This window comes from Lampetra fluviatilis, chromosome 30 (genome assembly GCF_964198595.1).
Source record: "Lampetra fluviatilis chromosome 30, kcLamFluv1.1, whole genome shotgun sequence".
Taxonomy (NCBI): domain Eukaryota; kingdom Metazoa; phylum Chordata; class Hyperoartia; order Petromyzontiformes; family Petromyzontidae; genus Lampetra; species Lampetra fluviatilis.
In genome coordinates, this window is record NC_136304.1 from 10,004,962 (window position 1) to 10,020,684 (window position 15,723).

Genomic DNA, 15,723 nt, shown 5'->3' on the forward strand with positions numbered 1-15,723 from the left:
AGAGGGCAGTAGGGAACGATCCACTCGTTGTCAACCTTCATTTCAGAGTTAGTGCCAGGTCTGAGCGTTGTTTCAAATCCACCATGCTCAGTATTTCTGCAACTATATAGAGGATAGCCATCATGGCCTGACTGAGTGTTTTTCAAGAAGTTTTGTGGATACTTCTTGGTACACCTGCGGTCTTGCATACATGGCGAATTTGGATTGAACTCCCCACATGGGCCATGGACCATTTGCTTCCAGACCACATCAAATAGTGCAGGGTCTTGATTCTGGTTAGGTAGCTCAGCACATAAATGTGTCAATGTCACTTGCATTAATTTTTTTCTTCATCCATAGCAATATGTGAGCATGAGGAAGATCATGTTTTGCCACTCATTGGTGTGCAAGTTGCATCTTGACTTTCCAAAGATGCGGCCTTCCTTAGTCATAATAAGCCTCATGAGTTCATCAACTTTGAGTTTGAAGACCCTTGCAATAATGTCATGTCTGTCTGTTGGCTTTTGGTTTGGAGAAAGCTCAACCTGGATCTCCTTACACTTAGGATTGCAAGTGAAGGTGATAGAGATTGGGCCTGCCATATTGGCTGATGTACGTCATGGCATCCTGAATCTTCTCATGCATGTGTAATAAAGCACTTCCACGATGGGTTAAGACTTGTGTCTTTCTTTTATTAACAATTACTGCTCGGCTCCGCACCCCCCTTCCAGATGGTTTCACTCTCTCTCCACTGCCGTAATGCGCGCATTCCCTCATCCTCCGTTGCGGCGTGGCTTCGCTCGCTCTCTCTCACTGCTGGCTGGCGGCGCGCAGGGAGTAGAGAGGGCTTCGCCGGTAGAGGTTGCCATGTGGCCGGTGGCGTGATGAGGTGGGCGAAGATGCAGTCCAGACTCCAGGCTTCCACACCGATCCCGAGTCCTCTCACTGCCTCTCCTTATATTGCTCCCGGCGGAGCTAAGCTCCGCCTCTAGCCATGCCCATCTTAGAACCTCCCCGACCCTTCCTGAAAGTACCCACGAGCCCCGCCCATTACCTTTGGCCCAGATGGAACCCTTACCTCCGATTGGCTATGAATAACCCAGCAGTGCCTATGCAGCCCTTCGTCGTCCCTCAGGTGGCGCTCTCTCATTACACATGTATCTTGGTCCACCTGTGAAGGATGAAGGCAAAATAACTCATCTGCCCACATTCTGAGTGTTTGCATGTGTAATAAAAGACTCGGATGCTTCTCTCTGTCCTGTGTCCTTTATTTGGGTTTGATCTCTTTCCCTCACGGTACTCCCCTATATACTCTCCACCCTGCAGCCCCAGGCTGCTGTCGCTCACGTAGCCCACACTCTGCAGCCCCAGGCTGCTGTCGCGCCGTGCAGACCCCTGCTGCCGACTCCTCCCTTGCAGACCCACTGCTCTCTGCAGCCTCCTCGCCGCTCCTCCTGCCCCCAGGGTCGGTCACCGTTGGCCGACGGTGCCGATCCTCCTGGCTTGGGTGTGTGGCGACCTCGCCACTCTCTCTCACCCTTCGCCCTGCGTGGCCTCTCACTTCTCCCAGTCCCCGATCACTCCCGACTGCTTCCGGTTACCCCCCTTATAGACCCTTACCCTCTCCCCCACGTGACGTAACTCCTCCCCCCATGACGTCACTTCCGGAAGGTCGTTTACGCCCGCATTACACATGTACGTCAGCATTGATAGCGTCCCTGGGATGAGCATACTGTTCTACACGCAGGCGTTTTTGATTAAGTTCAGTGGAAAGAAGGCGCTCACTCTCAACTCATCGACAACATACAGTAGGTTATCATTTTAAGCTGAGGCGACCTAGAGGAAGCTCACGACCATTTCAGAGAATCGTCATCGGTGTTAGGCGTGAGGGGAATGGAACTGGGGTCGGCGGGTTGGTGGTGCAGCGCGCTTACTGCTAGACTACCGACACACACACATGGACTGACACACATACAGCGAATGGCTGTACTTTGTGTTAAGGGAATGAAATGGAGGAGTAGGTATGCAGGGGAAAGAAACGTGTTACATCGTATCTGCTGTAATCAAACATCTTGCTTAAAAAGATAGCAGCGAGCGAAAGTGATAAATAAATGTAAACAAACTGATAATAGTTAATGACATAAAGTCCTGCTCACAAGAGGAAAGTTTGTGAGGCAAAAGACAATGGTTGTACGTTGTTGTCTTAAGGAAATGAAATAGAGTCGTCAGTCTGTAGGGGAAAAAATCGTGTAACAGTGTGCATGTACTGTCATCAAACATCCTGTTTAAAAAATTATCGGCGAGCGAAAGCGTGAAATAAATGTAAACAAAGTGATAATAGTTCTTGAGTAAAGTCCTGCTCACAACAGGAAAGTTTGTGGGCAAAAGGACGCATTGGCTGGACTTTGTTGTCTTAAGGAAATTAAATATAAGATAGCAGAGGTGTGGACTCGAGTCATGTGACTTGGACTCGAGTCAGACTCGAGTCATGAATTTGATGACTTGCGACTCGACTTGGACTTGCATAACAATGACTTTGTCCCACCTATGAGATGTGGACTCGAGTCATGTGACTTGGACTCGAGTCAGACTCGAGTCATGAATTTGATGACTTGCGACTCGACTTGGACTTGCATAACAATGACTTTGTCCCACCTATGAGATGTGGACTCGAGTCATGTGACTTGGACTCGAGTCAGACTCGAGTCATGAATTTGATGACTTGCGACTCGACTTGGACTTGCATAACAATGACTTTGTCCCACCTCTGTAAGATAGTACCCAGGGGAAAAAGCGTGTTACATGGTGTACATTAATTGTCATAAAATTGCTTAAAGTGTACGCTGTATTCTGAAAAAAATCGGTAACAGAAATAAAATAAAATAGATGTATGTTTGAACGGAGCTGTAAATCGGTGTTACCTTGCTCAGTGTCCACACGAAAGAGAAATGGCCCCTCACCCCCACCGAACGCGTGACTTGGTAGGGTTGAGCGTGCTCGCTAATAAATAAATAACCGGAAACAGCACTAAATCGCGAATTAAACTACCTTAAAGGTGACGGACGCGAAATCGGTATAGCGCTGGCACAGCACGGGGCTTATGGCATGCTACCTGGCTACTTTTTTAAACCCCACGGTTTGCGAGCCAAATCCTTCGCAAGTTTGGGCCGCACAGACAGACAAAAATGCCTTTTATAGGTAAAATAAGTAAAATTTAAAAATACTTTTTTTAAAAACACGCTTTAATTAAATGTACCGTACGAGTAATGGCAAAACTCCAGGAAGTGGCCCCGAAGCTTGCCATAACGTAAGGGACCGTGGTGATTTACAGCCAACGTCAATTGAGCGTGGACAATTCGACCCAAGCCGAAACATAACATATAAAAAAAGATGGTTGAAAAATATTGTATTTTTAATGATATAATATAGTATTGTCATCAGTAAGACATACGTATACGAAGTTTGCAGTCGATACCACATTGGGAAGTAGGTTAAAATTGAGTTACAAGATTTTAGGATACGACAACAGACGGAGTGAGTTAAATAAAAGCGTGTAATACAAAAGGGGTAAAACCTATTCTTATTTTTTCATGCTTTGATGTGGAGTCCACATTTTTGTTATACTGCCTTCTTCAGGCGAGCCAGGCTATTCTGATCATGATCTCTGGCTCTTAAGCATTATGATGCTACTAGGTGTATATATGTAATAAAAGACTCCGTCAGGCACTGCTGGTCTCCGTTGGTCTTTTATTTAGGTTCTTTCTCCGCACCCCGCTGGTCCCCTTCGCGGACCAGCGTCGTCTCGCGCGCGCCCCGCACGCGCTCCCTCGTCTTCTCCTCCACTCTTCCTCACACCCCGCTGGTCCTGACAAGGGACCAGCGTCTCCCCTTGCGTGCCGCGCACGCTCCTCCGTTAGCTCCTCCACTCCCGCACTCCGCTGGCCGACGGCGTGCTGAAGGTCCTTCGGCCACGTGGCCGATGGCGCGGATCTCCTCTTACCACCCAACGTGGCTCAGCCTCTTAACTTCCCCAACTGACCTCGATCTCTTCCGGGCTCCCACTTATATCCTCTCCCCCCACGTGACCCTGACTCCTCCCCTTCCGGATCGTCAGATCCGGCCTTCCCGTACTGCCCAGCTGGCTCCGCCCCCATTCACCTCGCTTCCCATTGGAGCCGAGGTGAACGGCGGCCCCTCCCACACGCCCCCCAGATCGGGCTGTGTGATTGGGCCAGAGTCCAGCAGGAATCCCATTTACACTCGCATTACATATATATGTGGATGCTTTAGGCATGAGCACCAGTCACCAGAGGGGTACGCAGTGCCAATTGGGGTATGTGGGACGAATTGGCTAGACTTCATTACGTGTAGCTCATTTTGACTTGGTATTTTATCCACAACATATAAAGTAATACAGTTACTTTATATGTGTTTTTGTCCAATTGCTAAGATAGGTTTTGTGGAAGGATGTACTGTCTACATTTTTAATCCATCCTGATTTTAAAACGTATTTTTTTAAAAACTGGAATACATTTCCCTCGAAACTAAACAAAATTACTGAGAACCCCTGAAATTAACGCCAATTACAAATCCCAGAGCCTGGATGGAGACTCGTGCATTCGGCAGCTGCAGCAAAGTGAACGCACCACACGAGATTAAAATTTTAGGAGAAACAATTTTTATTGCTAAAACAGCGCCGAACCTTCGTGCTGACGATCACACAATGCGCCAAATAGGGTTTTTATTTTATTTTGTGAAACGCAGTGTTAAAAAAAATGGACGATGCGACGACGAGGCATTTCACTCAAAACTCCACGTGCACCATCTCATCAGCAGCGCGTTGACGTTGGGCTGTGCAGAAACTTTCAAGATCACTCACGGAGTTGATGCACCAGAGGCGTGCACACAGTGCGCCTTCTTTACTTAACGCAACCATTTTTTTTTTACCTCGTATAAGTGTAATATTGAATACAAATGACCAATACATTGTTGTATTTTTTTCAAACTTTAATTTAAAAAATGCAATTAATTTCTAAGTCAGCAACCACACGCTTTAAATGGTACAATACCAAATCAGTGGTTGCTGCATGGCAATTCCAGATTGTGAATGCAATGTGTTTTTACTCCATATTAATAAAACGTGTTATCCAGCATTGGCAATCTAGAATGGTTGCCGGTAACGATGATACAGGCGCTTCCAATATAATTTCCCTTTTAAAATTAAGTTCACGTAACTTGTCTTACTTCCAGTAGCCACAATTTTGTTAATACAGTAAAGTATACAATGGTATTAAACCACCACTGATTGACATTCTCCATACAGCCTTATGTGAACAAAATCGATGACAAGCAGCCTCTCATACTTCATCGACCCACGACCAAACTCCAAGTACTCGCATCAAGGATGCTCGCTCAGTCTTCACTGAATGATTTGAAATGGAAATGACTGCCCGTCACAAAGATGACTTTTGCCAACAAAGCACACACACAACAGCAATTCATTAAAACTAAAAGCAGCGTGTAATGTATTGTTGTTAACAGTGTAAAGCGTGCAACAATGTCCTTGGCGACACTTGAACGAGTTATGCTTTGCGCTTGGTGCTGTAACCTTAGATATTTAGTCTTCTCATGACTCCCGTCATAACATCCAACTCCAGGGTCAAACCTTTCCACACCATATCAACATTATCCAAGTAAATGCTGGTCAAGCCCGCTGATGGATAGCCTGAATGCATTTATCATCTTTCCTTGTCCACAGACAGCTCAGCCTTGACATTCGCTTTGCTAAGGCTGATATAACCCATACTACTCGAGTCATGTATAACCAGCTTATCTATACTCTTTTTCTCTCCGTGGCTACCGCTTTCACGTTGTAAACTTCAGGGGCATGGGGTTGGCGTATCGTGATTTGGAAACGTGCACCACGGTAGTTGTGTCCAAACTGGAGTTTGAGAACAGCTGAACTGCGCAATTAAATGTTGAATTTAAAGAGGATCACATTACTTTAAGGAGAAAATGCATCAATAAATGGAGTCCATTCGTCATAAAATATAGTTTTTAACTGCAGTTCTGAATCAACGAAGCTATAAAAACACTTAACATTTTTACAAACAACACACTGGAAACTTATCTATATAAAAACAACAATATGCGCCACAAACTGTGTAAATACAAGATGGGTGGTTAAATGTGTTGGGGATCATTTATATTCCTTTTCATATTGGGAAAAGGAATATAAATGAGTCGGCTGTGGATTTTCTTCTACATTACCATTACAGGGTTCAGATTCAATAATACACTGTCGATGAGCGAAGACAAACCATCAACCAAGATTTTGAACTTGAAACTTTATGGCGGGGAGCGAAACGCTCTTTCGGCTGCAGCAAGCTTACACAGAATGTTATGTTGAGTTGACCAATTTAAAGTTGATAAACCGCCCTCTACTCGTGTACACAGCATATAGAACCGATGCGTATTTTAAAATTAAGTACCTACACTTGTGAACTAAACACACATCTGTGTGATTTATAAATACGCTTGCACGTATTAAAATTATGTTCATTACAACTTTAAACATATGTAAACCGGCGATAGTTGAAATAATTCATTCCCAAGCTACAGCTTTAAGCAGCTAATGCCTTCAACACTAAATGCATATGCTCTTTCTTAATGATATGATTGTAGTTAAATACTTTGCATTATAATTTTCCCTTTTAAAAATGATAATTTAACGTAATTCCAATACATAAATGAAATCAGGTAAACTGTCCCGATGTTCTAAACAAGAGCGTATCTCTTTGTCGGAGGCCCTGAGCTAGCTGTTGGAATTGAACATCGTACATCAGGGGTGGAGAAGAAGGTAGCTAACAAGCCCCCCCCCCCCCCCCACGTTTTCATTTCATACGGCCCGGCCCACGGGCACACGAGGGCTCCAACCACTTGGAAAGGCCTGCAAATCGACACTTCTCTCGCAAGCACGCTATTTTAGGTACATGTGACAGACATATTTCTGATCTGACACCATAGTTTGCAATTTTGGTGGCCTCAAGTCACTTTTAGTCATGGCAAAAGCCCTCTTGCAGTGACAATTGAGGTGCTTGTGTTACTCTGTGGCCCACCAAAAGGTATTTGGATGGCCAGCAGTAACTGAACAGATTTCCTAACCCCTGTCGTTAATGGTGCTCGTTTCTACTGACCCAGCTCTCAGTTAAGTGAGGTCAGTCTTTGAGCGGCTCGGCCCAGTAAGAGGCCATTGGCGTCCACGGCAAGTTATGAAATTTAACTCACGGACCAGATGTGCGTGTCTCGAGAACGTGGAGCAAAACGGTTCTATTTGAAATGTGCTGTTGGGTATTCAGGTGCCACTGCTACATAACTCATATCCAGCAGTGGAATGTGCAGGGCCAATGGTTCCTTAGTGCAATAGTCAACCAGATACCGTCTCAACGGGTTAAGTAAAAACTCACTGTGAACACAGCGATTCCTTATAGATTAATGCTATATTTTTTGCTGACTTATTGCATTACTTGCTCTGGAAGGCCTATGCTTTTTGTACATGACGTTGACTTTCATACATTATTTTTTACCCAATTTATTCAGTGCATCTCCGACAGGTCTCTTGAGCAGATGGCACGTATCGGCAGATGGCAGCCACCTCCGAACGAGTTTGCCACTTGCCAGAGGCACACATTCAGTGGATTCCCTTCAGCTGTACCCCGTGGTACTACCCTTCTGTTACACCTTAAACAAAAGCTTACAACGCACCGTGGTCCATCAGAAATTGCCGTCCAACAACTGCAGGGCCTAAATTACCCTCCTCTGGCTTACTGCTATAAAAAAAAGTAAAAACGTGCCATTTTGGACCACGTTTAAATTTAGAAGAATCAATTTAAACCCTTCTCGGTCACTGCGCACCATTTGCCATCTTCCAACAACGGTTAGAAGTTCCGCATTTTAAGACATTGCATTTTTTTGAAAACGTACACATCGTATATGTACAAAGCATTTGTGATTTCCGATTCGTTTCAAGTGACATTGTTTTGCATATATCTCGTCATTTGGATGAATAAGTTAAAGACAAAAAGGCATTTGAGCAATATTCTCACTTCCGAAGTATAACTCAACGCTCGACTTTAAATCAGCCCACAGATAAAGGTGAGGGAGACGTTTGCATTAAAGTCCCTTCTACACTCACACTCACCACAGGAGTTTATACGTCGCCGGCATAATTCTCCCGATCGGTCACCTGGTCTGTTGTACGATTGTTTACATCACAACATGGTCCACGTGTGGTCAGATGCACGGACACTTTGCCATATGGGTCAAGTTTAAGCCTTTGTCCACCGTATCACAAATCGGGATGATCGTGCCCAGCAAGCGGCCTGAAGAGATTGGGGCCTTGTGCAATCGGAATGATAGCAGAGGCCCAGATGTGGCCAATTCATGCCTTTACGTACAGGCTCAAAATCCCTCCTGCAATGATGGTTGGCGTTGGTAATTATTACACGTTACCTCCCTATCATATGCGAATCAACGGTGAGCTGGCACTTCTGGCTGCCCGAAAATGTAACCTCTCTTTACGCGTGCACGAACCTGCACCTACAAACACCAGCTATTTGCTCACATCCTCCATGGAGAAGGTTCCCATGTTTATCAATCATCTCCGTTCAATGCAGATTAAGTACGACACGCACATATTGACGTGGCACAGATTACAGCAAACACTTTGACGTTTACCCGTTTCTTTGCGATGGGAGGTATCAGCACATTTTCACTAAAAAAAAATCAGACGAAAGGTTACATTTGTCAAGATGCTAATTAGTCCCCAAACTGAGTACCACACCAAACATAACTGGTACAAGTTAAATTAAAACTTGGGTTGTGGAGTTTGGGATACATTGTTCATAAGGTTCCCGAGGCACGGCAATCCAACCCCCTTACATCACACGAACCCAGAGTTCGGAGAGACCTGATTTAGTTAACTTGGACCAAAGTAATGGGACTTAACGAGACGATTCATACGGCCCTGGTGCCAAGAGACCCGAATCAGAACCGGCCCTAGACCTTTGGGGGCCCTAAGCAAAATTTGGTTGGAGGCCCCTTTGATGTATGATTTTTTTCACCCACTAGCTAGCAGTGACTCTAGGGGGCCCTCTGCTGGCCACGGGGCCCTTTGCAATTGCAAGGGTCGCTTAGTGGCTGGGCCGGCTCTGACCCGAATGCATGCGTTACATGGTCCCTGAGCAAATTACAAACTGTGCGACTCAAACGCACGCTCATGCAAGCCCACCTGACTGCCTGAAGCACGTGAACCCGCAGGCACAAATCACATCTGTCACAATTTGCGTGGTGGCTGGGTCCAAGTGCCGCAAACTCACGGTTGACATGGACCCCTGATCGGGGGGGGGGGAGTCCCAGATGAGGCATCGGCACAAACCCTGGCACCAAGCAGACCGACTGCGGGATCCACCACGTGAACTCCATGTCAAGGAGAGTTAAAATACTCGCATCATGTGGAGTGCGAGTCAACAAAGCACACGTGTGCGATCCTGCCACTCGTATCACGGAACCTCAATGGTTCTTAAGTCTCAAGAGCGGATGGCGAACGCCGGCCTTCAATCTGCAACCAAATCCCACGGACCCTCAAAAACACAAATTCCCTTAACAATACTCTGAAATGCAACAATAAGCAGCAATGGAATGCCCTGCACGGCTGGACCGGGAGTCTGACCCAACAGACGAGGATCGCCCAAGCCATCGAGATACTGCATCGGGATCCCTCGGACAAACAGGCGAGGGCATCTCGAGAACAGGTGCCGTGGGTTGTGTGGTTTTTGATGTCAATGATATCGGAGGCAATTCCTTCCTGTTAATTAGAATAATCTCGTTTGACCATCCGGACTGTACAAGGTGAAAAAAGCACTTTCCTCACACACACACATATATATACTGATGTTGAGTAGGTGGCTTTACACTCCTACTAATCTGCTCAGAATGGCTCATCCCCAATTCCTCAAAATTGTGAATTTGCACCGAATTAAGAAAATAAGACTACGTTTATCAAGCAAAACTATGACCAATACGGAATTTTCCGTTTCGGCGTTTTCGAAAGTCTGCTTTTGGCACGGGGCATAGTAGATTTGGGTTCCTGTGAAGCACCGAATACATTATTTGGATTTCACTAATTGTGCGATCTCATCGTCAGTCGGTGTACGAGGGGAAGAACCACCCCATTGAGAAACGCCCGACACATTAATGCCGAGCAATGGCGGCTCGGTAGAAGGACCCTGGAAACGATTTTATGGAACCACTTCAAAATTCGGTGTTCCTTCCACGCGCGGGTGTCACTGCAACCGCAAGATTGGCATTCCTGTCGCATGGATATAGTCCTCGGTTGGGCTGAGCAAACGTATAACCAATGAGGTGGTGTGCTTTCTCTGCGCAGTTGATGGTCGAGCTGGACCCCAGCAGCTCGCTGCAATGGAGCACTTGGTTTTAATGTCTGGTGGGAGCTCGAGATTCAAACACAAAATCTCAGCAATGCTCACATTCAGCGATTCAAAGGTAGAATTTAACTCGCCAGAGCTACTGAGCGCGTTATGAAATTGGCAGCGAATTTGGGATTTCGTACTGGTATACACGTGCCCACACCGCACACTTACATGAAAATAAAAGATTCCTCGCCATTTACCCTTCGAGACTATAGCAATAATTTGTTGGATATGATGTACGAAGGGCGGCACAGTACACGAGGCGGAGCACAGTCAGCTCCACACCCGGTCACCTTTGTATCCCCAATATCGACATTTACACAGTATCAGGTCCTCATTTCAGGCCGCGTCAATGTAGCAGAGGCCTCAAAACAGGTTCAGATAAGACGTATGTGACCTGTAAATTGAATTAGCGCAGACAGGGGGGGCAAAAACACACACCTTGTGAAGAAAGTTAAGCGGCACCCAGGTGCTGAATACTGTTACGGGGGTCTTTGGTTGAACAGCAAGCGTTTAAGGGAAGCCCATCCAAGGGTATCCAGCCATACACACCGTAGACATGACACAGTTTTACCGGACTGGGATCCAGAGTCCATGACACGTTTCAGAATCGGTGTCATCCGTGCTGCAGAAACATTCACCTTTTTAAAAGTCTTAATGTGACCAACACAAGTCAATTAAAGAGACGTCCCTGCTATTTTTTAAAATAGAAAAATCATGAAATTCACGTTTAATTAGCCATATAAAAACACTAGTACCGCCAACGCCACGCCACGCCACGTGTTAGTGGTACTGACAAGTTGCATCTGTTCAGCAATCGTGAACGATCCAATATGCTCTGGGCCACTTCCCAAACACGACACTGCCTCGCGCACATTAGCGTAAATATAGATTTTTTTTTATCAGTGCCGATTTATATCACGACACATTCGATGCTACCATCTGTAACAGTTGGTGTGGCCGTTGCAAGTTGCGCGTGCCGAGTTGACGCGGTGCGTTTTTATTAGGCTTAAACTTTCTTCACTTGGTATAATATTTTATACCTGCAAAAATGTTTGTTTTACAGAAAACTTTTAACTTGCAAGCATGTACATGAAATATTTTTTTTTATCCAAGCATTTGCAAAAAAAACTAAAACAAATGCTAGCATTATAAGTTTGATTTCACAAAAAAAAGACAAAGCAGTACTGATGTCTTTAGATAGCCAATGAAAATGAATGTCCATAACTCCGCAGTTACATGAAGAAAATGGACAATTCACTTTCAATTCCCTTTTACTGGCCATCTAAAGAATAGGACTGCTGGTACAGTGTCCACACGCCACGCATGCCCTAAAGACTAAGCTGCAGGCAACAAGAAGATACTTTGTGGCTTGAAACTTAAGTTCCAGGAGACCTGAGTTTAAGTGACAACGCATGGGTTACGGTGGGGAATTAAAATTTAAGGCACGGAAATTTGGGGATCAAATCTCATGTTTTTGCTGGAAGGCTGTTTCCGTCACAGTAGTAGAATTTTTTTTTCCAACTCACTGCTATTTTCTGCAGTGCATCCCAGTTTCCTTCCATATGTGCAATGCTAAAAAACGAAACGTCCCAATTCATCCCAGAGCAGCACCTTTTCCAAAATGGGTCTTGGGACTCGAGTAAAGTTGAACGTAAATAAATAAATAAAGCTTATCTGTGGAAATGAGCATGGGGGGAGGGGGTACTCAAAGCCACCGGGGCGAGAATTTCCCATGAAAATGGTGGGGGGTCCAATTCCTCCGATTGACAATCCACTGTAGACTTCCCACACATCGGTACTCTACTGGGCTAGGGGAGGTTTGTAGGCTCAACTTAACAAACAACGATTGTGAAAACAAGAGTCCTTTTGCGCAATGTTGCCCGGCTGAATTACAAACTATTGCTGGTGTGTTCACCTAATAAAAACCTGTGGAGTTGGTCTCCTGGAGCTGTTTCAAAGCACTCAGTGTTTCTCATCCAGGCAGTAGTCAAAACACTCCAAACCAAAACATTACATCCTACAAAAATGTTAAACCAACCTGGCGTATAACCCCAAAAAAATAAACTCGCATTTAAATAATCCTAACAATAGTTTAACCAAAACTATATCACAAACAAAACACAAAGCTTACTACAGTATACACACATACTGTAAATTATCATGAACATAAATGGCTTTGGTGAAAACTTACACCTCATTGGATGCGATGACTCTGTGGCCACTTAAGAGGCACAGGTGTGTGCGCGTTTCCAGCATTGTTGGATGCATGAGAGAAGCAGCCTCTGAAGGTTGTATTTACACAACCACCAGAACAAATATAAATAACTCAATTACACATCAAATTTTCTCATCAAAAACAAGTTTGACAAATTTTGGGAGGGTCTCCGTTCCACGGGCCACCTCGAAGCCACGTGGAAATTCCACATTGCAATGGCAGAGGCCAATCCTTCTCATGAGACAGCCAACATCGACACCCCACAAAGAGGTCCTTATTTTATCAGCCCCTGAAAGTTGACGGGCCAAGCGGACCTCCACAGGAGTTACGCACATGCAACTGAGAAAGACGGCGACAAGAGATGAAGGTACGCGGGCAAAAATGTATGATAAATAAATTGCAAAAAAACATATACCTGGGCGATTTGGTAACTTTGGATATACAACCTTTGCAGCTGCTTTTGGTTTTGGAGAAGGGGGATGGGTGGATTTAACTTATTGACAAAGGGCATTAACTTTGGAGTCAGACAACATTGAACAAGGGGCAGTGGTGTAGCTTCCGGTAAAGCATGCAACTGCATTTACCGACACGCTCATACGGAGTGGAGGGCTGGGGGGCGGTCGGGGTGGGTGCCCCCATGGGTTCTGCCCCACAGTCGTGCCACTACTCAATTACGGGCACTTGCTGCAACAAGATAAATCATTACTGGATATGGAAAGGGGTACGAGCATGCCAGATTTTACCTGAAATTTCTGACTTTGAAAGCACCGGTAGAAAAACACATCTGCAGGTCACTCAAAATCCTAATTGCGATTTTGAAGAGAGCATAATGAGCTGTGTAATTGGATAAACTATTATCACTGCACTGTTTGGATTACATTTGACACAGCATGGTATTGGAGACAACCGCGTGACTCCAAAAAAGTCCTTCGAGTCTCAAACAATACAGAGAATGGCATTTAAGATAAATATTTGAATGGGAGCCAAGGGAAGCATTTATAAAACTCAATTATAAAATATTGGTAATTGCAGTTCTATTCTTGGTTCTTTCGGTAAAGTCACGTAAAAGGGAAATAATAAAATAATAATAAAACAATTAAATTCTCACGAATATGATTGCTTGTGTTTCAATCGAAACGTCGTAATAATTTTATTGTTTTATTTTCATTATTTTATTATTTCCCTTCCACGTTACTTTACCAAAAGAACCAAGAATTTGAATCCCTGCAGTCACGAAAGCTATAAATCGAAATTGCAGTTCTGCTTTCAGGCAGTAAAGCAATTGATAGCCAACCAGTTCCTGGCCTTCAGTAGCAAATACGAAACAAAAGTCAAACATGACGTGTTATTTATTTATTTAACCAGGTAAGGCCCACTGAGCTCTTATTGAGAAGCGGCCTGGCTATTAGAAACGATAACTCAACGAAATGGATTATCATGTGGAAATGTATAGCAGTCAAATTCTCTAAACGCATGTTTCCAAATGTGGAGAGAAAATCCGGAGGACCCAGAGAAAAATCCACGGGATCATGGGGAGAGAGACACGCAGACTCCAAATATACAGGCGTCACAGGGCTATGATCAAACCCACGACCTCCGGCATAACAGGCAAAATTGAATTCGCATCTCGCCACCACAGGATGTAATCTAACAATATTCCGTGAAGGACCACATGACGCGGAACGTGTGTGTGCGCGGCAGTGTGACGGGTGCGATTGGCTTGGTGGATGGCAGTGTAGCAGTTAGGCCTGGCGTGACGATTCCCGCCATATGTGCTGCACTGGCAGCTCACAGGCATTGTATCATGATGAACGACGTAGCTGCTCCCAAAGCAAGGCCCAGCGCCAGGAAGAACATCATCACCGAGCCGGCTGTCTCCGCATTGTGGGCCTCCACTTGCCTGCGAGCGCGCGCGCACACACAAACGTCACCCGTTTAGCCGAGCGCGGGAAGTACTGCTGCCGGTGGGCGTCATTGTTGAGCAGCTGCGAAACAAAGATTAGCACGCACCTCGCATGAAATGCAACACGATTGTGTGCTGAAGTAAATAATTGGCACGTTTTGTTTACGTGACAAAGCTTACTAATTTGGCCGTGTCGGGTGGTGGCAGGTTTAACGACACATTGATATTTTTCGATGTAAAGCTTTCGTGACTGCAGGGATTCATATTCTTGGTTCTTTCGGTAGTCACGTAGAAGGGAAATAATACAATAATAAAAATAAAACATTATATAATAAAAAATAAAAGCAAATATTACGATTTATTAATATTATTTTATTATTTCCCTTCTACGTGACATTACTGAAAGACACATTGATATATGTGATCTAACACAAACAAAAATTCATCATGGATTAGCACGCTTGGCTACGTACGGTGCGAAAGAAGTTCCACATACACTCACACATGAAAAGATGCAGCTTCAAAAACATACACGGCTCTTATCTTGTAACTACATGTGCTGGTAGGGTGTCCCGGGGCAATCCGAACCCGGGTTTGAAGCTTTGTGAATTATATTTGTTTGTTGTTTATTGAGTCAGGAACACTCCGTAAACACTGCTGAGATGTCACTCCGGTGGCATTACATTAAATGCCCAGCAGTCACACTGCAATTATGTCACTCGGGCGCCACAGAGCACCCTTGAAATGTACTTCAGTCTTTTTCCCCTTGGAAGAAGCTTGAAAATCATTTCAGATCGCCCAGCACACGGTCAAAATAAAAGCTGCCGCATTACAAGGTGTGGGTTGTGTGGTCGCTGCCACTCATGCCCGACAACCTTCGTCTTCCTTGCGTCTCTTAGAATTAGGACCAACTCATGATTAGGATACTCAATTTGGGCCGAGTCTACCGAGGGGGAACACGAGACAGTTTCAGATACCGGGTGCCCCTGCCGTTGCGCTTGACCGGGAATCGAACCGGAGACGCTTAAATCGTGCAGCGCTATGGGCTCGCTTGGTAGTAATAGCGCGATGCTAAACCCCGACGCGGAGGTTACATCGCAAAGGGCTGCCCCCTGGCGCGGGCGCAGCGGCAG

The 15,723-nt window shown here is 45.2% G+C and overlaps 1 protein-coding gene across 2 annotated transcripts in view; it reads right to left on the minus strand.

Annotated features, from left to right (window-relative positions):
* Positions 1 to 4,634: 4,634 nt before the first annotated feature.
* The window catches only part of LOC144943258 (equilibrative nucleoside transporter 1-like), a 59,608-nt gene continuing 48,519 nt past the window's right edge, over positions 4,635 to 15,723 (minus strand). For both annotated transcript variants that reach the window (XM_078870590.1, XM_078870589.1), the window contains one exon: positions 4,635 to 14,587. In XM_078870590.1, coding sequence (XP_078726716.1) covers positions 14,476 to 14,587 — 112 coding nt within the window. In that variant the 3' untranslated portion in view covers positions 4,635 to 14,475. The remainder of the gene's footprint in view (positions 14,588 to 15,723) is intronic.